Genomic DNA, 27,877 nt, shown 5'->3' on the forward strand with positions numbered 1-27,877 from the left:
TCCTGCTCGGCTGAAAGCAGCGCTTGCAGGAGAGAAGGGATGAAAGATCAAGTTTTTTTTTGTTTAAAATAAAGTTTGGGGTCATCAAAAAGCCTCCCACCCCTCCCCACCCCCCGTGCACCCGCCCACTAGCAGAGAAATACTCACCCAGCTCCCACGATGCCTCCTCTCAGTGCCCTATGGGAGGTGGAGCCGCATATTCATCACTGTAATGAGTGGTACCACGTGACCGCTCACACAGGACAAGCTGCCGGCGCTAAGAGAGGAGGCATCGTGGGAGCTGGATGAGTAGTTCTCTGCTAGCGGGTGGGAGATGACCCCAAACTTTATTTTAAACAAAAAAAAAACTTGATCTTTCATCCCTTCTCTCCTGCAAGTGCTGCTTTCAGCCGAGCAGGACAGAAGGGATGAATGCTGGCTTCAGCACCACACGCAGGGGACAGCGCTTAACTGTACCGCTGTTTCTCCTGCGGCGATACATGCACATGGAGGAGAGTGCACACTGTTCTCCGTGTGCGGGACGCTTTGCGGACCGTGGTGCCGGAGAAAAACAAACATGTCTCCGTGTTTTGCACACGGACACACGTTCCGTGAAAACACGCAGACATGTGCATAGACCCATTCATTTGAAAACTGTCACTACACGTACCGGAGCCACTGACGTGTGAAACCGGCCTTACAGAGTGGTGATTGTCGAGTGCTGAGGTTCATAATGCAGAAAGTCATCATAGCTCCGCTATTAGAACGAAGAAGTGAATTTAGAGAAGACAAAATATTTCTTAGACAATATGCCCTGTGGCGTTAACTAGGGACATACAGTGCCTTGAAAAAAAAATTCAAACCCTGTAAACTTTTCTAGCTTACACCCACAAACATTTTTATTGGGATTTTACGTGATATATCAACATAAAGTAGCAAGTATTTGTGAAGTGTAAACAATATGATACATGTTTTTCTGAAAATTGTGACATGCATTTGTATTCAGCCACAGAGTCAATATTACTGCTGCAAGTCTTTTGGGGTAGGTCTACCAGCTTTGCACATTTAAGCTATGCTTACACATTGCGCTTAGGTTATCGAAGTGACCTGAGTCAGGCCACAGGGGCGCGATCACCCCAGGTAGGCTGGTAAGAAAAGAGTATGTCACACTATAAAAACAATGTACTAGAAGTCACGCTGCTAGTCAGACAATCTCCCTCTACGTACTTCAAATATATGCGCACCCTACATGTGCCAACACTAAGAGCCCAAATGGGAGGTGACAGCAAATGCAAATACAATGGCCGAAATCATAAGAGAAAGGTAAATCTCTTACCATGTGTTGCGATTGTGTGCATGCTCTGCTGCTCCTGGTGGGTGTCGATACGGATGTGTGATGGTCCGCAATTGCCGAGATGGATCAGGGGGCAGAACGGATCTGCTAGCGGTAACCGGAGGATGGGCGCACAGGAGCTTGAGTGGACAAGAGCGGTATAGGGTGCCGCTGCTAAGTGCAGAGCCAGGGAACGTCCCGGCCGGAGGCGTCCCTGGTTACACTGAGAAACAAAGATGGCCGACGCTGACAAGCAGCGTGTGACGTCACAGGCCTACGGAGGCTCCCTAGGACCAAAAGACTAACCGATGCGTTTCAAAGGGTAAACGCCCTTCTTCATCAGGGTATATGGCCCTGCAGGAGAACTCCACTTAGATATATACATGTGCTCACCCTATATCCCCGCCCCCTGGAATAGACTGCCCGCCCCAGTTACTAAGACGACCGGTAACCTGTGATGGAAACACATTAGCATATTATGCTGCCCATTCCTCGGTACACTGAACACATTAACCTGAGCTATCAAAATATTGTTCATTATTGGAACACGTGACCCACAAATATAAGTGGCATCTGGGAGCTACATATTAGGAAAAATTAAAAATGCGAACAATCAAAAAATGTATAAAATACCAAAAAAATGAATAAAAAGATGAATAATTTTTTTTTATTTATTAAATAAAAATTGTTATTAAAATCAATGTCTTTATTATTAAAACATCTGCTGACGAAACTAAAAATGTGAATATCTCGCCGCGACAAAATAGTGCAAAATGAAATGGAATACATATATGGGCCTATTCGTATGTTGTGAATTTAGCGCACCCCTATTTCCACAGCATACGTGTGCGAGTGCGTGGGAAGGGTGTGCCAAAAGCATGTCAGTATACACTACCTAGTCGCACCTAATGAGGCTACCCATATTCATAGCCTTTGAAAATCTAAAATGCGATACCTTATGCTATATAACGCATATGGTGTTCCACTTCTGCCATTAAAATGCGTATAATTCAAAATCATGATTCAGGCCCCTAGGGGTGAGACTGCGACTGGGCCATTCAAACACATGAATATTCTTTGATTTAAACCATTCCATTGTAGGTCTGACAGTCTGTGTAGGGTCGCTGTCTGGCTGAAAGTTGAACCTGTGCCCCAGTCTCAAATCTTTTGCAACCTCCCAACAGGTTTTCCTTCAGGATTACCCTGTATTTAGCTCCATTCATATTCCCATGAACTCTCACAAGCTTCCCTGTCCTTGTCGAAGAAAAGCATCCTCACAGCATGATACTGTCAACACCATGTTTGACAGAGGGGATGGTGTTTACTTTTCTGCCACACATAGCATTTGCATTTAGCCTAAATGATTTTACTTTGAGCTCACTGACCAAAGCACCTTCTTCCACTTGTTCGCTGTCCCCTACATGGCGTTTTTCAAACTACAAACAGAAATTCTTGTGGCTTGCTTAAAAAAATATTTTCTTGCCACTCTTCTATAAAGGCAAGATTTGTGAATTATACTACTAATTTTTTTTGCTGTGGACAGATTTTTCCAACTGAGCTGTGGATATCTGCAGGTCTTCAGAGTGTCCATGGGCCTCTTTGCTGCTTCTCTAATTAAGCTAATTAGTGCTCTCCCTAGTTGGGATGTCAGTTTAAGTGGATGGCCATGTCTTGGTAGATTTTAAGTTGTGCCATACACCTTCCATTTTTGGATGAAGGATTGAACCGTGTACTATCAAATGTTCAGAGCTAGGGCTATTGTTTTATAACCTATTCCTGCTTAACTCTCTCCACAACTTTATCCCTGACCAGTCTGGTGTGTGCCTTGGTTTGCATGATGCCATTTGAACCCTAATGTTCTCAAATAACACCTGTAGTTATACTGGAAGTAAGTTACACACAAGTGGACTCAATTTACTACTTATGTGACTTCTGGAGGCAAGGACCTCTGGTCACGCAGGATTATATTTAGGGATATCAGACTACAGGGGGCTGAATACAAATGCATGTCACAATTTTCAGATTTATACTCTTAAAATAATTAGAAAACCATGCATCATTTTCTTTACACTTCGCAAATACTTGCAACTTCGGTGTTTTTATGTCACAAAAAAATCATGGGAAATTAATACTTTTTGAAGGAGCTATATGGAGGCTAAGAGAAGTCCCATATGATGAGAATAAGGGTCAGACCACAGTAAGGAATTGGAATGTCTAGGTGCCAGCCTGAGTTTCTCAATCTCCACTTCGCAAATGCAGGAAAACCTGCCAAACAGATATCCTCCGTAGATGATAAGCCCAATAATAGTAAATGATATTTGGAGCCGCAATCAACTTGTGGACCCACTAGCCAGCAGACACAGCATGAAATTCTATGACTATTTTTTAGCCCACATGAAATGCATAACTTGTAAGGCTTTGATGTCACTCACGTAGATAGGTATTCACAATGTTTCAAAGAGGTATAGTGGCATGTAAAAGTTTGGGCACCCCAGGTCAAAATTACTATATTGTGAAAAGTTAAACAAGTTGAAGATTAAATGATCTCTAAAATGAATAATGTTGAAGATGACACATTTCCTTTATATTTTATGCAAAATAAAAATATATTGTCATACGACAATATCTTTCACGTTCCCACTGTATACAAGCCTAGGAATTATCCACATTTTAATAGCCAAAACACCGCCAGAAATGTGAAATCTACTTGACAGTTTTATTTTTGATGACGGCATCATTTAGATGACAGTGTTTTTCATGTATGCAAAAAAATGGTACGCGTATTATCGGTGTTTATCGGTGTTTTGGATCCGAGTGTCATCAGTGTTTTGGATCCGAATGTCATCTGTGTTTTGTATAAATCGTGTTTATTAAAGCAAGTAAACAATACATAGACAAACTAGATAAAAGCATAAACGGTCCAATTAATAAGATCATACCTATATTTCTGACATAAGGTTAATGGCATATAATTTTCAGGGCCTTTATTGAACAAAACCAAGATTATCTCTTCTTCTGTTGATAACATTAGTTATTATTATTATTGCAATAGTCAGTAAAAGAATCAATCATAACTCCATAAACTAAGTTATATATATATTAGCATAAATCGAAAACATGCAAAGAAAAAATTTTGAAAGAAAAAAAAAAATGGGGAGGAAGTGAGAGAGGAGAGGAGAAAAAAGAAGGGAGATGAAGACAAGTAGGTATATTGTGCGAACTTGGGGATGAGAGGACTGGATTCCTCCCCCCCCGAGCGGATCCATATCCCCGACTAACAGTGGGGAAGAATAGTAATAGTATAGTTATTTAAATCAGTTCCAAGTTGTGAAGGGAAGCTAAATCAAGTGTACCGTGTCCAAAATATACAAACATCTGAGATTACTTCAGATGTGAGTCAGGATCTAGATAGCCAGAGATCTAGTTCTGGGGTTTCCCTAAATGCGATCCAGGGAGCCCAAGTATTGTAAATTTTTTCAGAATCCCCGGTAACTTAGTTTATCAATCGTTCCATTCTGTAAATATCATTAAGTTCCGCAACAAATTCAGGACGTGAGGGAAATTTCCCGTTTCCAGTACCGAGGGATCAAGTTCCTAGCGGCCGTGAGGAACTTGGATATCGACAAGTCACATAAGGACAAAAGGGCTAGTTCTACCGTGGGTCGGACCTTACAGATAGATTATTATAAAGATCAAAAATTGACAGCCATAATTTCTTTATAGGTGGGCAATCCCACCAGATATGAACATATGTTCCTTCTACTTCTAAGCATCTTAAGCATGTATCTGGAATCACCGGGAACATGGCATGCACCAAGGGAGGGCATCTATACCACCTTGATAAGATCTTATAGCTCCTCTCCTGCGACACAAAGCACAAAGTGCTCCTAAATGTAAATAGAAGGATCTTGTCTCGCTCCTCTTGGGAAAGAGATATCCCCAAATCATTCTCCCATTTTGAAAAAAATATTGGGAAATTGTGCATCGGCGTTTGACCCCTTTGGAAAAGATTATATAGCAGAGAGACCGTGTGGACCGGAGGCTCCCCAGTGATAGAAAGTTCTTCGAAAGGAGTTAATGTTCTAATAATATTATTTTGTTTAGATATCGTGTCTATGAAAGTTTTTAATTGTTCGTAGAAAAACCAAGTGCCAGTAGGCGGCTCTTTGCCCTGATATATTTCATGTAGGGATTTGATGCCGGTTTGATTTAAATAGTCATAGATGATAGGTCTTGAGTATCTACACTTATTCAGGTAAGTCTCCCTGTGAAACCCCGCGGGGAAATTAGGGTTATCGTATATTGGAGTTAATGGTCCAGGAGATGTTGAGGTTTGAAGTCCCGTACTGCTCTGTTTGATAAACAAGATCATGTTTCTGGTCATAAAGGGCAGGTGAAGCCCTCTCCTCCCTTCTCCATTTGTGGACCATAATGTTATTAGAGGGTCAAAGCCATTAAGGTCACATTCCAGGTTAACCCACTTCTTACTGTTCCCACTCTGATATAAGTCCAAGATGCAAGTTCCTATCGGTGCACGGCTATAAACCGCAAAATCTGGCAAACCAATTCCCCCCATCTGCTTAATAAAAAGTATGATGTACGTGGTCTAGTATGTGACCAAACAAATCGGGTGATTGCCTTCTTAAGACAAGAGAAAAAGGAAGCAGGTAAGGTACGGTAATTGAATTGTTTGGAAATAGTATACAAGGCGTGGCAGTAAAACCATTTTAATTACATTAGCTCTGCCAAACCAAGACAACTGAAGTCTATGCCACCTCTCCAGGTCCAGCTCCACTTTATGTAGACCAGTTTTAAAGTTTGCGGGGGCTGTCTAGTTATACTTACCTACTCCCGGCGCGGTCCCTGCAGTCCCTGCTTCTTCCAGCGCTGCATCTTCTTCCTGTACTGAGCCGCATAGAGGTGGAGCCGCATATTCATGACTGCAATGAGTGGTAACTCTGACCGCTCAATACAGGAAGATGCAGCGATGGAAGAAGCAGGGACGTGCAGGGACCGTGCCGGGAGCAGGTAAGTATACGGGGAGGGGAGCGCTGCACGATATTTACCTGCTCCTCGCTCCGGTGTGGCTCCGACTCCAGCGTCCTCTGGCTGTGACGCTCAGGTTAGAGGGTGCGGTGACGTGGTCAGTGCGCGCCCTCTGCTGAGCGTCAGTGCTGGAGACGGAGCCGCACGAGGAGCAGATAAATATTGACAGTGCCTGCGTCCTGAGCGAAGAGAGGCGAGTATGTGATTTTTATTTTTTATTGCAGCAGCATTATATATGGCACAGCTTTATATGGAGCATCTATGGGGCCATAATGAACGGTGCAGAGCATTCTATATGGCACAGATTTCTATGGAGCATCTATGGGGCCATAATGAACGGTGCAGAGCATTATATATGGCACAGCTTTCTATGGAGCATCTATGGGGCCATAATGAACAGTGCAGAGCATTCCATATGGCACAGCTTTCTATGGAGCATCTATGGGGCCATAATGAACGGTGCAGAGCATTATATATGGCACAGCTTTATATGGAGTATCTATGGGGCCATAATGAACGGTGCAGAGCATTATATGTGGCACAGCTTTATATGGAGCATCTATGGGGCCATAATGAACGGTGCAGAGCATTCCATATGGCACAGCTTTATATGGAGCATCTATGGGGCCATAATGAATGGTGCAGAGAATTATATGTGGCACAGCTTTATATGGAGTATCTATGGGGCCATAATGAACGGTGCAGAGCATTCGATATGGCACAGCTTTATATGGAGCACCTATGGGACCATAATGAACAGTGCAGAGCATTCTATATGGCACAGCTTTATATGGAGCATCTATGGGGCAATATTGAACGGTGCAGAGCATTATATGTGGCACAGCTTTATATGGAGCATCTATGGGGCAATAATGAACGATATGGAGCATTATATGTGGCACAGCTTTATATGGAGCATCTTATGGGGCAATAATGAACAGTATGCAGCATTATATGTGGCACAGCTTTATATGGAGCATCTTATGGGGCAATAATGAACGGTATGGAGCATTATATGTGGCACAGCTTTATATGGAGCATCTTATGGGGCAATAATGAACAGTATGCAGCATTATATGTGGCACAGCTTTATATGGAGCATCTCATGGGGCAATAATGAACGGTATGGAGCATCTATTTTTATTTTTGAAATTCACCGATAGCTGCTGCATTTCCTACCCTAGGCTTATACTCGAGTCAATAAGTTTTCCCAGTTTTTTGTGGCAAAATTAGGGGGGTCGGCTTATACTCGAGTATATACGGTAACTGCACAAAATTTAGAAATAAACATTTCTGAGATGCAAAAACAAAACTCAAAAAAATGAGTGACCAATATAGCCACCTTTCTTTATGATGACACTCAACAGCCTTCCATCCATAGATTCTGTCAGTTGCTTGATCTGTTTACGATCAACATTGCGTGCAGCAGCCACCACAGCTTCCCAGACACTGTTCCGAGAGGTGTACTGTTTTCTCTCCCTGTAGATCTCACATTTTATGAGGGACCACAGGTTCTCTATGGGGTTCAGATCAGGTGGGGGCCATGTCATTTTTTCTTCTTTGAGACCTTTACTGGCCAGCCACGCTGTGGAGTAGTTGGAGGCATGTGATGGAGCATTGTCCTGCATGAAAATCATGTTTTTCTTGAACGATACCGACTTCTTCCTGTACCACTGCTTGAAGAAGTTGTCTTCCAGAAACTGGCAGTAGGTCTGGGAGTCGAGCTTCACTCCATCCTCAACCCGAAAAGGTCCCACAAGTTCATCTTTGATGATATCAGCCTATACCAGTACCCCACCTCCACCTTGCTGGCGTCTGAGTCGGAGTGGAGCTCTCTGCCCTTTACTGATCCAGCTTCTGGCCCATCAAGAGTCATTCTCATTTCATCAGTCCATAAAACCTTTAAAAAGTCAGTCTCAAGATATTTCTTGGCCAGCCTTGACGTTTTATCTTATGTTTCTTGTCCAAAGGTGGTCGTTTTTCAGCCTTCCTTACCTTGGCAATGTCTCTGAGTATCGCACACCTTGTGCTTTTTGTTAATCCAGCAACGTTGCAGCTCTGAAATATGGCAAAACTGGTGGCAAATGGCATCTTGGCAGCTTCACCCTTGATTTTCCTCAATTCATAGGCATTTATTTTGCGCTTTTTTTTGCCCAACACGCTTCTTGCAACCCTGTTGGCTATTTGCCATGAAACGCTTGATTGTTCGGTGATCAGTGATCATGCTTCAAAAGTTTGGCAATTTCAAGAGTGCTGCATCACTTTGCAAGACATCTCACAATTTTGGACTTTTCAGAGCCCATCAAATCTCTCTTTTGACCCATTTTGCCAAAGGAAAGGAAGTTGCCTAATAATTAAGCACACCTTATATAGGGTTTTGATGTCATTAGACAACACCCCTCCTCATTACTGAGATGCACATCACCTGATTTACTTAATTGGTAGTTGGCTCTCAAACCTTGGAGTAGGACAAAATGTATAAAAGGTATCATGTGATCAGAATACAACTTGCCTAATAATTCTGCACCCTGCCTCGTGCCATTCCTGGAATTGGAAATTTATTAGAAAGGACGCCATTAACTTTTACTTGCGCATTGGAGAAGGTATATAAAGCCAAAGTCATCAGCGTTTTGGATCTGAGTGTCTTCATTGTTTTGGATCCGAGTGTCATCAGTGTTTTGGATCCGAGTGTCATCAGTGTTTTGGATCCGAATGTCATCAGTGTTTTTCATGTATGGATAAATAAATTACAAAGCTTCTGCTATTCATTACAATGTTAATCATTGACAGCAGACGGATTGCGGTAATTTTCACTGATCTATAGACTTGCATTGGCACTTTTTATCAGTGCTACAGAAAAAAATGGACATGAAAATGCAGCATACATTATAACAGGTACATGTTCTATCCATGAAATACGTAGATAGGACACATATTATGCAACACGGACTTCTAAATGAGACCTGAACTTTTATCTGAACTTACTTGGGTGAAATCTCATGAGGCGACATAAATCCATGCCACAAGAGGTTACGAAGATTCAAACTCTGCGGAGAGCCAAGGAAAATCTTCAGCACATCCATCTAGTTCATAAAAGAAAAAAAAAATTAATAGATTAAATAAATGAATATTTTAGTCATAAACTTTAAAATTACTATACTACTAATTGACCCTACTATCCACAATATGGTTTTTAATCAACAAGCAGTTTGGGGGCCTTTCTATGACATACACAAAAAGCAGAATGTGGTTCATATTGGGAAGTCAGGGTTTATAGCTGCTGGACAAATGTCTATGACAAAGTTAACAGTATAATATGAAAGATTATAATTAAAAATATATATTGTTGTATAATAAAGTAATCTTTAGGTATCTTTCTAGTGCAAATAAATGCAGAACCCACATTCTTTGTTCATTCACCCCCGAGCCGTGAAGATTATTTACTAATGAAGGTACCTGTTAAGAAGATCGGTGAGTGCTGCCGTTTTCTCTTCCATTCATCTACAGATCAATATCTGTTGTCACTGCTTTCTAATACTTTTTTGGCACTGTCTACTTTTTCTCTCCCCCCTTCCCTTGTACTACCTCGGAGCATGCATCCTGCAGCCATCAAGCGTTGATCAGTGACGCAAATCACTATTTCACACTCATGCTCGCTGGTTTCCTGGATTTTTTTTTTGCCACTATTACCCCTCCCCTCTCCGTCAGCACCATTCCTTTTGTGCGTCCTATAGCCGCCAATCAGTGGCACACCACTGATTGGCACCAGCGCTCGCTTTTGGCAAGGACTTTTTTTTCTGTCTATTTTTACTTAACTCCTTGTTATTCCACATTGGACGCACATCAGTGATCAGCATCCGTTTTTTTTTGTTTTATTTGTTGTGAAAAGGAATTCAGAATTTTTTTTTTAGATTAGTTGATCTGATTAGATTAGGGACAGTAATATTACACTGTAGCAATTGGCATCTACTGCAGTATTTTTAACTGAACTGAGTCAGGGTATGTAAAATAGTAAATAGTAAAAAGAAAAAAAAAACTATTTAGATTAGTTGATAGAACTAGATTAAGGACAGTAGAAATACACCATAGTTATCGGTGTCTACTACAGTATATTTTACTGTATTTACTTAGGGTTTGTGTCAGAGCAAAAAAAAAAAATCACATCCATGCATACATGCTACAGCCTTTGAGCGCTGATCGCCGACACACATCAGTGATTGACCTCCAATTCTTTTTTTTTTTTTTGGAGTGAAAAAAAAAAATTAGATTAGAGACAGTAAAAATACACTTTAGTAATTGGCGACTAATTCAGTATTTTTTTTACTGACATCCATTTAGTTTTTTATTTTACCAAATATTGATATTTTTCTTTCTATATTCTTTTCTCTTCTAAATAAATAAATAAGTTTACAACAAGTATTCTCACGCATACCTGAATAAAATTTGGTACAAACACAACAAACTGTATATACTCGTGTATAGGCCGAGTTTTTCAGCACTTTTTTTGTGCTGAAGACGCCCCCCCTCGACTTATACACGAGTGACGGTCCTGATAGCCGGCAGGGGAGAGGCAGCGGCGGGTCACAGAGGCAGGAGCTGGCGGTTGTGGCTAAAGCTGCCGCTGCTGTAATAGCGCACAGTGCCAGCGGCAGCCGCTGGCTTCCAGCATACATCATACTCCCCTGCTGGCTCGCCCTCAGTGCTGGCACTGCATCTCGTTCCGACCGCCGGCGCCTGCAGCTCTTCCTGCCAAGCGATCACGTGATACCGCTCATTAAAGTAATTAATATGCATGCGTCTCCACTTCCATAGGCGTGGAGCACATATTCATTACCTTAATGAGCGGGGCCACGTGATCACTCGACAGAAAGAGCTGCAGGTGCCAGCGGTCGGAACGAGATGCAGTGCCAGCACCCAGGGCGAGCAGGTAGGCGAGTTGGATGTTTGTTTGTTTTTTTCAATAGTAAACATGCAAACAGAGATAGGGAATAAGGAGGAATGAATACCAAGACAGGGAAAGGGGAGGCATGCATAAAGTGATGAGGAGGAATGCATACAGGGACGGGGAGGCATGCATATAAGAACAGGGACAGGGGAGCCATGCACACAATGACAGGGACGGGGGAGCCATGCATACCAGGACAGGGATGAGGGGACTATGCATACCCGGCTTATACTCGAGTCAATAAGCTTACCCAGTTTTCCGTGGCAAAAGTAGGTGCCTCGGCTTACACTCGGGATGGCTTATACTCAAGTTTACAAAGTATGTGAAATAATGTCGCCCAACTTGTCAGAAACACATTATTAAGCGTAGGAGGCATACACTTTCCTTCCATCCGACACTAACAGTAAGGCCGGGATCACACTTGCGAGTGTGATTCGAGAAACTCGCGCGAGTCTCTCGCATCAATACCCAACACTGCTGCTGGCACTCTGGGCCGGAGTGTGCGGCTGCATGTATTTCTATGCAGCCGCACACTCAGGTCCCGAGTGCCGGTGGCAGCGTCGAGTACTGATGCGCGAGTTTCTTGCATCACACTAGCAAGTGTGACCTCGCTCTAAGGGAGAGGATGCCACCTTCCTTAATGTTTCCTCCTCCTCTTGTGATATTGAACTGCCACGTAGACACTCCAGGACAGAAAATAAGCCAGCGAACACCGTTACTGACTCTGTACAGATCTCACCTCAGAAAAGTAATGAGCCACATATTCTGGATTTTGTGGCGCAATTAGAAATCCAATTTGACACTAGCAGCCTCACAGAAATTGACTTTTTCAAAGTCTTTTTCTATGAGGATTTTGTAAGTCTCATGGTGTTGCAGACAAACTTGTACACCTAGCAATTTTTATCCCGAAACTGAACTTCATAATTTGATAATTGGAAATTATGAAGTTTTGGGACCTGGTTCTTCACATGAGGATAGTAAAGAAGCCAGACATTTGGCAATATTAGAGTGTTGACGTTTTGTATAACACTCCACTGTTCCACATGGCTATAATAATAATAATTGTATTTATATAGCGCCAACATATTCAGCAGCGCTTTAAAATTATAAAACCCTGGACTTGCTCCCTGAGATGACCTCAGTTTTGACAGACTTTTCAAACTTCAGCCGGTCATTGACTACTTCAGCAACAAGTCTGCTGAGGTGTACAACCCCCAAAAGGAACATCTGTGTTGGTGAGTCCCTAATACATTTCAAGGGAGGCACAAATTCCCGCAATACCTGCCCAGTAAGATGACCAGGTAAGGAATTAAGCTCTGCAAACTGTGAGAGTACATCAGGGTACACCCACAAGTTTAGGAAGTTCACCAAATTTCAGTCCATTAATTGCCCCTCTGTCCTGGGAGCGAATGGGAAAATTGTAAGGGATTTGGTGCATTAACTGCAGGATCAAGATTATCACCTCTATGAAGATGGCATCCCACTCTAAGTCCCTCCCTGCGTGAGCTGCCGCAGCTTTCGGTTCTGTCCGCAAAAATTGCAGAGGCCTTCCGAGGATGTTAATTTGACAGCTGCTAGAAAGGGTGAGAGAAGAGCCCAATGTAGCAAAAGCATGCTGGTAGCCAAATACAAGGACAGGAGGGATGTCCTTTTCTTGACCACCATACAAGGTGATGGCAGAAGCCTAATCACTGTATGAGGTATCTCTACACAGGTCCACAAACCAAGCTGTGTAGTGGGGTACAACAAGAACATGGGGGGTAGTTGATCTCTCTGATAAAGTGCTCCAACTGTACAGTGCCATGAGAAAAGCCAAAGTGTGGTACAATAAACTGGCCACGCACATCGCACATATGACAATGCAGCGCAATATCCTTGTCACAGAACACACCATCTTCTGTGACAAAGATATTGCACTTAATTGTTAGCGTACTTGGTATGTTCTGATCTCCTGATGAACTCCATTCCCTTGGAAAGAAACACTCTGTGATATGGGATTCAAGACATTGTTCTTCTAGAAACCAGGCTTTTTTCATATATACGATTAGTAATAACTAGGGTTGAGCGAAACGGATCGTTCATTTTCAAAAGTCGCCGACTGTGTGGGGTCGGCCATGCGGTATGCGACTTTCGCGCCAAAGTCGCGTTTCAATGACGCAAAAAGCGCCATTTCTCAGCCAACGAAGGTGGACGCAGAGTGTGGGCAGCGTGATGACATAGGTCCTGGTCCCCACCATCTTACAGAAGGGCATTGCAGTGATTGGCTTGCTGTCTGCGGCATCACAGGGGCTATAAAGGAGCGTTCCCGCCGACCGCCATGTTACTGCTGCTGATCTGAGCATAGGGAGAGGTTGCTGCCGCTTCGTCAGAAGCAGGGATAGCGTTAGGCAGGGTCCATTAACCCCCAAACTGCTTGTGCTGTAGTGATTTCCACTGTCCAACACCACCTTTTGTTTGCAGGGACAGTGGAAGCTACATTTTTTTTTCCTCAGTGCTGTAGCTCATTGGGCTGCCCTAGATGGCTCCCTGATAGCTGCATTGCTGTGTGTACGCCGCTGTGCAAACCAACTGCTTTTTTCAAAGCACAAATCCTGTTGTTCCTTCCTTTCTGCACAGCTATCTTGTTTGTTTGTCCACACTTTTGATTTAATTTGTGCAGCAGTCCACTCCTGGTTATTGCTGCCTGCCATACCTTGCTGAGATTACTGCAGGGAGATAGTAATTGTAGGACAGTCCCTGTTTTTTTTTTTTAATTCTCCCTAAAAAAATAAATAGTGGGAGATTAATCTTGGCATTTGTGCTTGAGTGCCAGTCGTGTGTGCCATCTCTCTCCAATTGTGGGGCACAGAAAGCCTAGTGTGTAATACTGGCCCTGATTTCTTGGCAATTCTCCCTAACAAAAAAAAGTAGTGGGAGATTAAGATTGGCATTTCTGCTAGAGTGCCAGTCCTGTGTGTGCCATCTCTCTCCAATTTTGGGGCACAGAAAGCCTAGTGTGTAATACTGGCCCTGATTTCTTGGCAATTCTCCCTAACAAAAAAAAGGAGTGGGAGATTAAGATTGGCATTTCTGCTAGAGTGCCAGTCCTGTGTGTGCCATCTCTCTCCAATTTTGGGGCACAGAAAGCCTAGTGTGTAATACTGGCCCTGATTTCTTGGCAATTCTCCCTAACAAAAAAAAGTAGTGGGAGATTAAGATTGGCATTTCTGCTAGAGTGCCAGTCCTGTGTGTGCCATCTCTCTCCAATTTTGGGGCACAGAAAGCCTAGTGTGTAATACTGGCCCTGATTTCTTGGCAATTCTCCCTAACAAAAAAAAGGAGTGGGAGATTAAGATTGGCATTTCTGCTAGAGTGCCAGTCCTGTGTGTGCCATCTCTCTCCAATTTTGGGGCACAGAAAGCCTAGTGTGTAATACTGGCCCTGATTTCTTGGCAATTCTCCCTAACAAAAAAAAGTAGTGGGAGATTAAGATTGGCATTTCTGCTAGAGTGCCAGTCCTGTGTGTGCCATCTCTCTCCAATTTTGGGGCACAGAAAGCCTAGTGTGTAATACTGGGCCTGATTTCTTGACAATTCTCCCAGAAACAAAAAAAAGTGGGAGATTATGATTGGCATTTCTGCTTGAGTGACAGTCCTGCGTGTGAGGCATCTCTCTCAAATTGTGGGCCACAGAAAGCCTAGTGTCTGCAATACTGTTTTTTTTGGGGGGGGTTTAATTCTCCCTTTAAAAAAAAAATGGGAGATTAATATTGGCATTTGTGCTTGAGTGCAAGTCGTGTGTGCCATCTCTCTCAAATTGTGGGCCACAGAAAGCCTAGTGTCTGTTTTTTCTTTTTTGGTTTTTAAATTCTCACTGAAAAAAAATAAATAGTGGGAGATTAATATTGGCATTTGTGCTTCAGTGCCAGTCCTGCGTGTGGCATTTGTCTCATTTTGTGCCACAGAAAACCGAGTGTGTAACATTGTGCCTGATTTTCCTTGCAGTCTCACCCACCTATAAAGGGATATCTAAATCCTACAGAAGTTTGAGTTCACCTTGTAAGTTGTTTTACAGTAACAAATACCGTTACTTTGGTTACGTTTTTAAAACAATGAAGAAGTCTGGTGGAAGAGGTCGTGGCCGTGAGCGTTCATTGCCAGCTGGTAATGAGGGTAGTGGTGGTGGAGCATCTGGTGGTCGTGGGAAAAACAATAAAGCACCTAAGTCTCGAGCTGTGGAGCCAGGTTCGTCGTCTGGCTACACAAGGCCTCGAACGCTCCCTTTTCTGGGAGTAGGAAAACCGCTTTTAAAGCCGGAGCAGCAAGAGCAAGTTTTGGTTTTCCTTGCTGACTCAGCCTCTAGCTCTTTTGCCTCCTCTTCTGAAACTGGTAAATGTAAAAGAAGCGCGTCGTTAGTGGATGTTCACGCTCAGGGACAAGGCGCTCCATTGTCCTGTTCAGCAAAAACAACAACAGAGAAGGATGCGTCAGGCGACACAATGGGTTACTCCATGGAGCTCTTTACACATACCGTTCCTGGGTTAGAAAGTGAAACAGTTAACAGGCCATGCCCATTACAAGTTGAATCGGACATGGAGTGCACAGATGCACAGCCACAGCCAGATTACTATGCTGTTCCTGTGACTCAGACCACCACATTGCCCTCGCAGTGTACTGATCCAAAATCAGACCCTGATGAGACTATGGTGCCCCGTCACGAACGCTATACCACCGGCTTACACGGTAACACAGACGAAGTTGCACATGAGATAGAAGAGGAGGTCATAGATGACCCAGTTGTTGACCCCGATTGGCAGCCATTGGGGGAACAGGGTGCAGGCGGCAGTAGTTCTGAAGCGGAGGAGGAGGGGCCGTAGCAGGCATCAACATCGCAACAGGTTCCATCTGCCGGGCCCGTATCTGGCCCAAAACGCGTGGCAAAGCCAAAACCAGTTGGAGGACAGCGTGGCCATCCGGTTAAAGAAGCTCAGTCTGCAATGCCTGAAAAGGTATCCGATGCTAGAAAGAGTGTAGTCTGGCATTGTTTTAAACAACATCCAATTGATCAGCGCAAAGTCATCTGTCAAAAATGTTCAACTACCTTAACCCCTTTCTGACCTCGGACGGGATAGTACGTCCGAGGTCAGATCCCCTGCTTTGATGCAGGGCTCCGCGGTGAGCCCACATCAAAGCCGGGACATGTCAGCTGTTTTGAACAGCTGACATGTGCCCGTAATAGGCGCGGGCAGAATCGCGATCTGCCCGCACCTATTAACTAGTTAAATGCCGCTGTCAAACGCAGACAGCGGCATTTAACTACCGCTTCCGGCCGGGCGGCCGGAAATGATGTCATCGCCGACCCCCATCACATGATCGGGGGTCGGCGATGCGTCAGGATGTTAACCATAGAGGTCCTAGAGACCTCTATGGTTACTGATCACCGGTGGCTGTGAGCGCCACCCTGTGGTCGGTGCTCACAGCACACCTCCATTTCTGCTACATAGCAGCGATCAGCAGATCGCTGCTATGTAGCAGAGCCGATCGCGTTGTGCCTGCTCCTAGCCTCCCATGGAGGCTATTAAAGCATGGCAAAAGTAAAAAAAAAAAGTTAAAAAAAATGTGAAAAAAATAAAAAAAATATAAAAGTTTAAATCACCCCCCTTTCGCCCCAATCAAAATAAATCAATAAAAAAAAAAAAAATCAAATCTACACATATTTGGTATCGCCGTGCTCAGAATCGCCCAATCTATCAATTAAAAAAAAGCATTAACCTGATCGCTAAACGGCGTAGCGAGAAAAAAATTCGAAATGCCAGAATTACGTTTTTAGGTCGCAGCGACATTGCATTAAAATGCAATAACGGGCGATCAAAAGAACATATCTGCACCAAAATGCTATCATTAAAACGTAATCTCGGCACGCAAAAAATAAGCCGACCCCAGATCACGAAAAATGGAGACGCTACGAGTATCGGAAAATGGCGCAATTTTTTTTTTTTTTTTTTTAGCAAAGTTTGGAATTTTTTTTCACCACTTAGATAAAAAATAACCTAGTCATGTTAGGTGTCTATGAACTCGTACTGACCTGGAGAATCATAATTGCAGGTTAGTTTTAGCATTTAATGAACCTAGCAAAAAAACCAAACAAAAAACAAGTGTGGGAGTGAACTTTTTTTGCAATTTCACCGCACTTGGAATTTTTTTCCCGTTTTCTAGTACACGACATGCTAAAACCAATTATGTCGTTCAAAAGTACAACTCGTCCCGCAAAAAATAAGCCCTCACATGGCCAAATTGACGGAAAAATAAAAAAGTTTTGGCTCTGGTAAGGAGGGGAGTGAAAAACGAACACGGAAAAGCGAAAAATCCCAAGGTCATGAAGGGGATAAGCAGAAGTCAGAATCTGAAAAGTCTAAATACAAGTTGCATGCATAGACATTTAACCACCATGCATTTGCAAGCCTGGACTAACTACCTAACGTCCCTTAAGGTTGTAGCACCCTCGGCCAATGAAGCTAGTCAGCAACGCTACATCCCTTCCGTCACTGTAAGGCCACCATTTTCCGCACCACCTGCAGTATCTGTGCAGGTTTCGTTGCCAGGCCAAAGCAGTCAGGGTCAGGGAATCACCAGTTTCGTAGTAGGAAACACTGCATCTAGGGGACCGGCAAGAATACCGTCTCCAACCGTCTCTCAGTCTGCCATGTCCACCGGCACCCCCGCTAGTTCCACGATCTCCAGCTCTCCAGTCCAGCTCACGCTACATGAGACTCTCGTTACAAAAAGGAAGTACTCATCCTCGCATCTGCGTACACAGGGTTTGAACGTCCACATAGCTAGACTAATCTCGTTAGAGATGATGCCCTACCGGATAGTTGAAAGCGAAGCTTTCAAAGCCTTGATGGACTACGCTGAACCACGCTACGAGCTACCCAGTCGACACTTTTTTTCCAGAAAAGCCATCCCAGCCCTCCACCAGCATGTTAAAGAGCGCATCGTCCATGCACTCAGGCAATCTGTGAGTACAAAGGTGCACCTGACAACAGATACATGGACCAGTAGGCATGGCCAGGGACGTTTCGTGTCCATCACAGCACACTGGGTGAATGTGGTGGATGCAGGGTCCACAGGGGACAGCAATATTGGGACAGTTCTGCCTAGCCCACGGTCTAGGAAACAGTTGGCTGTAGCCGTTCGCCCCCGTCCTCCTCCTCCTCGTCCTCCTGCAGAAGCGAGAGCTCGTCCACAGATCGCAGTCGCACAACCACTCCATCCGCAGCTGCCACTGTTGCACACCAGGTGTCCCATTATGGGGCAGCTACTGGCAAGCGTCAGCAGGCTCTATTGGCTATGAAGTGTTTGGGCGACAACAGACACACCGCGGAAGTTCTGTCCGAGTTCTTGCAGAAAGAAACACAGTCGTGGCTGGGCACTGTAGATCTTGAGGCAGGCAAGGTAGTGAGTGATAATGGAAGGAATTTCATGGCTGCCATCGCCCTTTCCCAACTGAAACACATTCCTTGCCTGGCTCACACCTTAAACCTGGTGGTGCAGTGCTTCCTGAAAAGTTATCCGGGGTTATCCGTCCTGCTCCTCAAAGTGCGTGGACTTTGCTCGCATATCCGCCGTTCGCCCGTACACTCCAGCCGTATGCAGACCTATCAGCGGTCTTTGAACCTTCCCCAGCATCGCCTAATCATCGACGTTGCAACAAGGTGGAACTCAACACTGCACATGCTTCAGAGACTGTGTGAACAGAGGCGGGCTGTTATGTATTTGTGGGAGGATACACATACACGGGCAGGCAGTAGGATGGCAGACATGGAGTTGTCAGGTGTGCAGTGGTCGAAGGTACAAGACATGTGTCAAGTCCTTCAGTGTTTTGAGGAATGCACACGGCTGGTAAGTGCAGACAACACCATAATAAGCATGAGCATCCCCCTAATGCGTCTGCTGATGCAAAGTTTGACGCACATAAAGGAGCAGGCGTCTGCAGCAGAGGAAGAGGAAAGCCTTGATGACAGTCAGCCATTGTCTGGTCAGGGCAGTGTACAGGACGAGGTAGCAGGCGAACAGGAGGAGGAGGACGAGGAGGATGATGGGGATGAGTATTTCTTTAATGAGGAAGTTTCTCCGGGGCCACTGGAAATTGCTGGCGTGGCAAGGCCGAGTTCTGGTTTTTTGAGGGACACAAGTGACGTAGATTTGCCTGAAACTGCCCCTCAACCCAGCACAACCACAGATTTGACAACTGGAACTTTGGCCCACATGGCGGATTATGTCTTACGTATCCTCAAAAGGGACACCCGCATTACTAAAATGATGACCGATGACGATTACTGGTTGGCCTGCCTCCTTGATCATCGCTAAGAAGGCAAATTGCAAAATATTATGCCACATGAGAACTTGGAACAAATATTAGCAACCAAACAATCAACTCTTGTTGACCGTTTGATTCAGGCATTCCCAGCACACAGCGCCGGTGATCGTTCTCACACGAGCTGCAGGGGGCAGCAGACCAGAGGTGTTAGAGGTACACAAATCAGAAGTGGCATTGGACAGAGGGGTTTTCTGACCAGGTTGTGGAGTGATTTTGCTATGACCGCAGACAGGACAGGTACTGCAGCATCAATTCAAAGTGACAGGAGACAACATTTGTCCAGTATGGTTACTAACTATTTTTCATCCCTTATCGATGTTCTCCCTCAACCGTCATTCCCATTTGATTCCTGGGCATCCAAATTAGACACCTGGCCAGAATTGGCAGAATATGCATTGCAGGAGCTTGCTTGCCCAGCAGCTAGTGTGCTATCAGAAAGAGTATTCAGTGCTGCTGGTTCAATATTAACCGAAAAAAGGACTCGTCTGGCTACCCAAAATGTTGATGATCTAACCTTCATTAAAATGAACCACTACTGGATTTCTAATTATTTTGCCCCACCTTTCCCGGCTGACACCTAGCTTTCCAATGAAAAGGTCTTGCTTCTGGACTTCTCTGACTGAGTTTTCCAATTTCGTAATTTGCAGCAGCTGTTTGTCCAGCATACGACATGTTTACACCTCCCTAAATGGCCAAACTCCCCCCACGGGGACGTGGTCTCGCCACTTGGCGGAAGCACCCGTGAGAGTGCCGTTTGTCTGAAGAAGTGGGTGTGCACGCTTTTGGTCGACGGCACTGCCACTGGGTCCCTCATAGTACAATAAAGTGTCTCTGGCGGTGGTGGCGCGCAACCGTCAGACACACCGTTGTAACATGAGGGGCCCTGGGCCTGTACCGCCGGCCACAAGACAGTTCCCCCCCCCCCAGCTCAAACAGTGCTCTACGATTTGCAAAATTATCTCTCACAGCTCCACCAATGTTTAGTCTATGCGCTGACATCCTTCAATGCCTGGCACTGACAATACCAATGTGTTGACATGTATGATGCTACTTAAAATAGTCTGGGGCAGTGTCCTATATTTACACCAGTAAATACTTTGCGCCAAATTACTAGGTCAGAAACACAGCAGAGGAGCCCACCCCTGTGCCTAATTATGCCACCCTTTTGTTTTTTTGGTTTTGTTGTATTGCGAGACATTAACATCTATTTATTTTTTGGGAGTACTAACTGTCAGATACTCATTACAATCGGCCTCCGCTGACAACACCAATGCTGCCTGTGTACCCCTGCAAGATAATTCCAAGTGCATAGAGCCTAATTTTGTTATGTTAGGCCTACTAAGCCTGTCTGCGGTCCCTCCTTCCAATAGTCCTCCACTGACCAGACCACTGCTGCCCATGTACCCCTGGAAGCTATTTTAAAGTGCCTACAGCCTACTTTTGTTATGTTAGGCCTACTAAGCCTGTCTGCGGTCCCTCCTTCCAATAGTCCTCCACTGACCAGACCAATGCTGCCCGTGTACCCCTGGAACCTATTTTAAAGTGCCTACAGCCTACTTTTGTTATGTTAGGCCTACTAAGCCTGTCTGCGGTCCCTCCTTCCAATAGTCCTCCACTGACCAGACAAATGCTGCCCGTGTACCCCTGGAACCTATTTTAAAGTGCCTACAGCCAACTTTTGTTATGTGAGGCCTACTAAGCCTCTCTGCGGTCCCTCCTTCCAATAGTCCTCCACTGACCAGACCAATGCTGCCCGTGTACCCCTGGAACCTATTTTAAAGTGCCTACAGCCTACTTTTGTTATGTTAGGCCTACTAAGCCTGTCTGCGGTCCCTCCTTCCAATAGTCCTCCACTGACCACACCACTGCTGCCCGTGTACCCCTGGAAGCTATTTTACAGTGCCTACAGCCTACTTTTGTTATCTTAGGCCTACTAAGCCTGTCTGCGGTCCCTCCTTTCAATAGTCCTCCACTGACCAGACCAATGCTGTCCGTGTACCCCTGGAACCTATTTTAAATTGCATAGAGCATCCTTTTTTAATTGTAGGCGTACTAAGTCTGTCTGCGGTCCATAATTGAAATTGTTCTCCAATGACCAGAGCAATGCTGCATGTGTACCTGTGTAACCTTTTTTAAACTGCATTGAGCCAAATTTTTTGTTTAAGGCCTACTACCTGTGTCTGTCTGCGCCACTCAATACAGCTGTCCTCCTCTGAAAAAAGCTGAGCGTCAATAGTCTGGTTTTCAGCCTATAGATATTTGAAAACTGCATTGGGGCTACTACTTCGGTAGGGCCTATTAACGGTGTCTGCCGCTCCAAGGTGTTCTCCAGGTTGCCTCTCCATAGCTTCGATCTTCTAGCTCTCATTCAGTAGTTGTTGAAACAACACTGCATTAGGCCTACAAGTTGGGTCTGGGTTGTAGAGACGGTGTCTTCCGCTCCAAGGTGTTCTCCAGGTTGCCTCTCCATAGCTTCGATCTTCTAGCTCTCGTTCAGTAGTTGTTGAAACAACACTGCATTAGGCCTACAAGTTGGGTCTGGGTTGTAGAGACGGTGTCTGCCGCTCCAAGGTGTTCTCCAGGTTGCCTCTCCATAGCTTCGATCTTCTAGCTCTCGTTCAGTAGTTGTTGAAACAACACTGCATTAGGCCTACAAGTTGGGTCTGGGTTTTAGAGACGGTGTCTTCCGCTCCAAGGTGTTCTCCAGGTTGCCTCTCCATAGCTTCGATCTTCAGGCTCTTGTTAAATAGTTGTTAAATGGAACAACTGCATTTGGCCTACTAGTTGGGTTGGGGCCTACTAACAGTGTCTGCCGCTCCTTGCTGTTCTCCTGGTTTCCTGTCCTGAAATTCCATTTCAGTCTCTCGTTAAGTAGTTGTTCTCCTCCACTGAACAAAGCTGTGCCACCTGTTTACTACTGTTGCCAATTTTGAACTGCATTTAGACTACTTACTGATTTGGGCCTACTCTCTGTGTCAGCCTCTCATTACAGTTGTCCTCCACTGCAATGCCCAATGCCCCCTGGTTAGTCCTGTTACCAATTTTGAACTGCATTTAGCCCACTTTATTCTTTGGGCCTATATCTGTGTTTCCTCCTCATCCTGCCCATTGCCCAGCCAGTGATAGATGAGTCTGCTGGCACATTGACCCATAACGCAACATTCCCTGTGCACGCTACACAGCAAGATTGTGACCCTGCTGAAAGTCAGGTTCCCCTTCCCGCATACCATACCACCTTACACGGGGACAAAGAGGAAGGTGCAGATGAAAGTGCAGGTTCCTTCATCAGGTGGGGGGAGGAATACTCGTTGGCGACGTCACTGGCACAGGGCCCCTCATAGTACGCAAAAGTGTCGCTGCCGGTGGGAGGCGCCCCCGCCGTGCAAACACTCCGCCGTACTTTGAGGGGCCCTGTGCCAGTGCCAATGCCAACGAGTGGGCCCCCCCTGCTTGCTCAGGATCACAGCACTTGCAAAGTTGAAATACTTACCTCTCCCTGCTCCACTGCCGTGACGTGGTCCAGATTTCCTGGGCCCACTAATTACTTGAACCAGCCCTACCCACCACAACTTTAGCCAAATGACCCCCAATTTCCAATGCCTTACTATTATTATAAGGTAAATTAAGATTGACAAGCTTCAGTAACAAGAATGTATGTTTTTGCCATTAAAATGGGCACTGTACATGTTTTCCTGGCCTCCACTCACTGCCGACTATGCTCCCCCATTGACTTGCATTGGGTTTCGTGTTTCGGTCGATCCCCGACTTTTCGCGATAATCGGCCGATTCCACTCGACTCGACTGTTGAGATAGTCGGGTTTCGCGAAACCCGGCTCGACCCTAAAAAACTAAAAGTCGCTCAACTTTAGTAATAACCACTATACAGTCTGGATGTAATTTTGCCTATACGGAATATGACGCATGAAGCCTTTGGTGATTTACACTTGAAGAGTATGACTTGTTGTGCAATTTTGAAAAGGTGTCGGTAAGTGTGTGTGTATATTATATATACATATATATATATATATATATATATATATATATATATACAGTTAGGGCCAGAAATATTTGGACAGTGACACAAGTTTTGTTATTTTAGCTGTTTACAAAAACATGTTCAGAAATACAATTATATATATAATATGGGCTGAAAGTGCACACTCCCAGCTGCAATATGATAGTTTCCACATCCAAATCGGAGAAAGGGTTTAGGAATCATAGCTCTGTAATGCATAGCGTCCTCTTTTTCAAGGGACCAAAAGTAATTGGACAATGGACTCTAAGGGCTGCAATTGACTCTGAAGGCGTCTCCCTCGTTAACCTGTAATCAATGAAGTAGTTAAAAGGTCAGGGGTGGATTCCAGGTGTGTGGTTTTGCATTTGGAAGCTGTTGCTGTGAGCAGACAACATGCGGTCAAAGGAACTCTCAATTGAGGTGAAGCAGAACATCCTGAGGCTGAAAAAAAAGAAAAAATCCATCAGAGAGATAGCAGACATGCTTGGAGTAGCAAAATCAACAGTTGGGTACATTCTGAGAAAAAAGGAATTGACTGGTGAGCTTGGGAACTCAAAAAGGCCTGGGCGTCCACGGATGACAACAGTGGTGGATGATCGCCGCATACTTAATTTGGTGAAGAAGAACCCGTTCACAACATCAACTGAAGTCCAGAACACTCTCAGTGAAGTAGGTGTATCTGTCTCTAAGTCAACAGTAAAGAGAAAACTCCATGACAGTAAATACAAAGGGTTCACATCTAGATGCAAACCATTCATCAATAACAAAAATAGACAGGCCAGAGTTAAATTTGCAGAAAAACACCTCAAGAAGCCAGCTCAGTTCTGGAAAAGTATTCTATGGACAGATGAGACAAAGATCAACCTGTACCAGAATGATGGGAAGAAAAAAGTTTGGAGAAGAAAGGGAACGGCACATGATCCAAGGCACACCACATCCTCTGTAAAACATGGTGGAGGCAACGTGATGGCATGGGCATGCATGGCTTTCAATGGCACTGGGTCACTTGTGTTTATTGATGACATAAGAGCAGACAAGAGTAGCCGGATGAATTCTGAAGTGTACCGGGATATACTTTCAGCCCAGATTCAGCCAAATGCTGCAAAGATGATTGGACGGCGCTTCATAGAACAGATGGACAATGACCCCAAGCATACAGCCAAAGCTACCCAGGAGTTCATGAGTGCCAAAAAGTGGAACATTCTGCAATGGCCAAGTCAATCTCCAGATCTAAACCCAATTGAGCATGCATTTCACTTGCTCAAATCCAGACTTAAGACGGAAAGACCCACAAACAAGCAAGACCTGAAGGCTGCGGCTGTAAAGGCCTGGCAAAGCATTAAGAAGGAGGAAACCCAGCGTTTGGTGATGTCCATGGGTTCCAGACTTAAGGCAGTGATTGCCTCCAAAGGATTTGCAACAAAATATTGAAAATAAAAATATTTTGTTTGGGTTATGTTTATTTGTCCAATTACTTTTGACCTCTTAAAATGTGGAGTGTTTGTAAAGAAATGTGTAACAATTCCTACATTTTCTATCAGATATTTTTGTTCAACCCTTCAAATTAAACGTTACAATCTGCACTTGAATTCTGTTGTAGAGGTTTCATTTCAAATCCAATGTGGTGGCATGCAGAGCCCAACTCGCGAAAATTGTGTCACTGTCCAAATATTTCTGGCCCTAACTGTATATATATATACTAGATTGTGGCCCGATTCTAACGCATCGGGTATTCTAGAATATGCATGTCCCCGTAGTATATGGACAATGATGATTCCAGAATTCGCGGCACACTGTGCCCGTCGCTGATTGGTCGAGGCAACCTTTATGACATCATCGTCGCCATGGCAACCATTATGACATCTACGTCGATACTGTGCCCGTCGCTGAATCAGAAACGTGAGATGTCTACGTCCTTTATGACATCATCGTCGCTGTGCCCGTTGCTGATTGGTCGAGGCCTGGCGGCCTCGACCAATCAGACGCGGGATTTCTACGTCGATGCTGTGCCGGTCTCTGATTGGTCGAGGCCTGGCGGCCTCGACCAATCAGAGAGCCAGGATTTCCAGGACAGACAGACAGAAAGACAGACAGACAGACAGACAGACAGACGGAAAAACCCTTAGACAATTATATATATAGATATATATATATACATACATATACATATACACACACACACACACACAGTACAGACCAAAAGTTTGGACACACATTCTCATTTAAATATTTTTCTGTATTTTCATGACTACGAAAATTGTACATTCACACTGAAGACATCAAGACTATGAATTAACACATGTGGAATTATATACTTAACAAAAAAGTGTGAAACACCTGAAAATATGTCTTATATTCTAGGTTCTTCAAAGTAGCCACCTTTTGCTTTGATGACTGCTTTGCACACTTTTGGCATTCTCTCGATGAGCTTCAAGAGGTAGTCACCGGGAATGGTCTTCCAACAATCTTCAAGGACTTCCCAGAGATGCTTAGCACTTGTTGGCACTTTGCCTTCACTCTGTGGTCCAGCTCGCCCCAAACCATTTTGATTGGGTTCAGGTCTGGTGACTGTGAAGGACAGGTCATCTGGCGTAGCACCCCATCACTCTACTTCTTGGTCAAATAGCCCTTACACAGCCTGGAGGTGTGTTTGGGGTCATTGTCCTGTTGAAAAATAAATGATGGTCCAAATAAACGCAAACCGGATGGAATAGCATGCCGCTGCAAGATGCTGTAGTAGCCAAGCTGGTTCAGTATGCCTTCAATATTGAATTACTCATATATACTCGAGTATAAGCTGGCCCGAGTATAAGCCGACCCCCCTAATTTTGCCACAAAAAACTGGGAAAACTTATTGACTCGAGTATAAGCCTAGGGTAGGAAATGCAGCAGCTACCGATGAATTTCAAAAATAAAAATAGATGCTCCATACCATTCACTATTGCCCCATAGATGCTCCATACAAAGCTGTGCCACATATAATGCTCTGCACCATTCATTATGGCCCCATAGATGCTCTATATAAAGCTGTGCCATATATAATGCTCTGCACCGTTCATTATGGCCCCATAGATGCTCCGTATAATGCTGTGCCACATATAATAATAATAATAATAATCTTTATTTATATAGCGCCAACATATTCCGCAGCGCTTTACAGTTTAACAGTTTCAAACACAAAAGTCATAAGTAACAACATTAACAATACAATAATTAAAGCAAAATAAGACGACCCTGCTCGTGAGAGCTTACAATCTACAATGAGGTGGGGGAGATACAAAGTACAGGTGTGTATTTACAATGATGTATTTACAATCATGGTCCAGCCATCTTCAGGGGTTGGGGAATAGATGGGGATAGTGAATGGGCTACACACAAACATAACATAACTTTGATTAGTGAACGTGATAGGCCGCTCTGAACAAATGTGTTTTGAGCGAGCGCCTAAAACTATGCAAATTATGGATGGTCCTAATATCTTGGGGTAGAGCATTCCAGAGGATTGGCGCAGCACGGGAGAAGTCTTGGAGTCGGGAGTGGGAGGTACGGATTAGTGCAGAGGTTAGCCGAAAGTCATTTGCAGAGCGCAGTGGTCTGTTAGGCTGATAGACAGAAATGAGGGAGGAGATGTAAGGGGGTGCCGCACTGTGGAGAGCTTTGTGGGTGAGAACAAGTACTTTGAATTGTATCCTGTAATGAATGGGCAGCCAGTGTAACGACTGGCGAAGAGCGGACGCGTCCGAGTAACGATTAGCCAGATGGACGACCCTGGCTGCTGCATTAAGGATGGACTGGAGAGGGGAAAGTCGAGTGAGGGGGAGGCCAATTAATAGAGCGTTACAGTAGTCCAGGCGGGAGTGGATCAGGGCGACCGTGAGGGTTTTAGCTGTCTCCATGGTGAGAAAAGGGCGGATTCTAGAGATGTTCTTTAGGTGTAAGCGGCACGAGCGGGCAAGAGATTGTATATGGGAGGTGAAGGAGAGATCGGAGTCAAACATAACACCCAGACAGCGCGCCTGCTGCCGGGGTGTTATTATGGTGCCACCCACGGAGAGGGAAATGTCAGATTTAGGGAGGTTAGTAGATGGTGGGAGCAGAAGAAGTTCAGTTTTGGAGAGGTTGAGTTTCAGATAGAGAGCGGACATGATGTTGGAGACTGCGGACAGACAGTCAGTGGCATTCTGTAGTACAGCGGGGGTAA

General features: G+C 44.6%; 1 protein-coding gene across 10 annotated transcripts in view; it reads right to left on the bottom strand.

The window, feature by feature from the left end:
* The window catches only part of ERMARD (ER membrane associated RNA degradation), a 591,898-nt gene that overhangs the window by 300,331 nt on the left and 263,690 nt on the right, over positions 1-27,877 (bottom strand). For all 10 annotated transcript variants that reach the window (XM_069769331.1, XM_069769332.1, XM_069769336.1 and 7 more), the window contains one exon: positions 9,344-9,441. In XM_069769331.1, the coding sequence (XP_069625432.1) occupies positions 9,344-9,441 (98 nt within the window). The remainder of the gene's footprint in view (positions 1-9,343; positions 9,442-27,877) is intronic.

Source organism: Ranitomeya imitator, chromosome 5 (assembly GCF_032444005.1).
Source record: "Ranitomeya imitator isolate aRanImi1 chromosome 5, aRanImi1.pri, whole genome shotgun sequence".
Taxonomy (NCBI): Eukaryota; Metazoa; Chordata; class Amphibia; order Anura; family Dendrobatidae; genus Ranitomeya; species Ranitomeya imitator.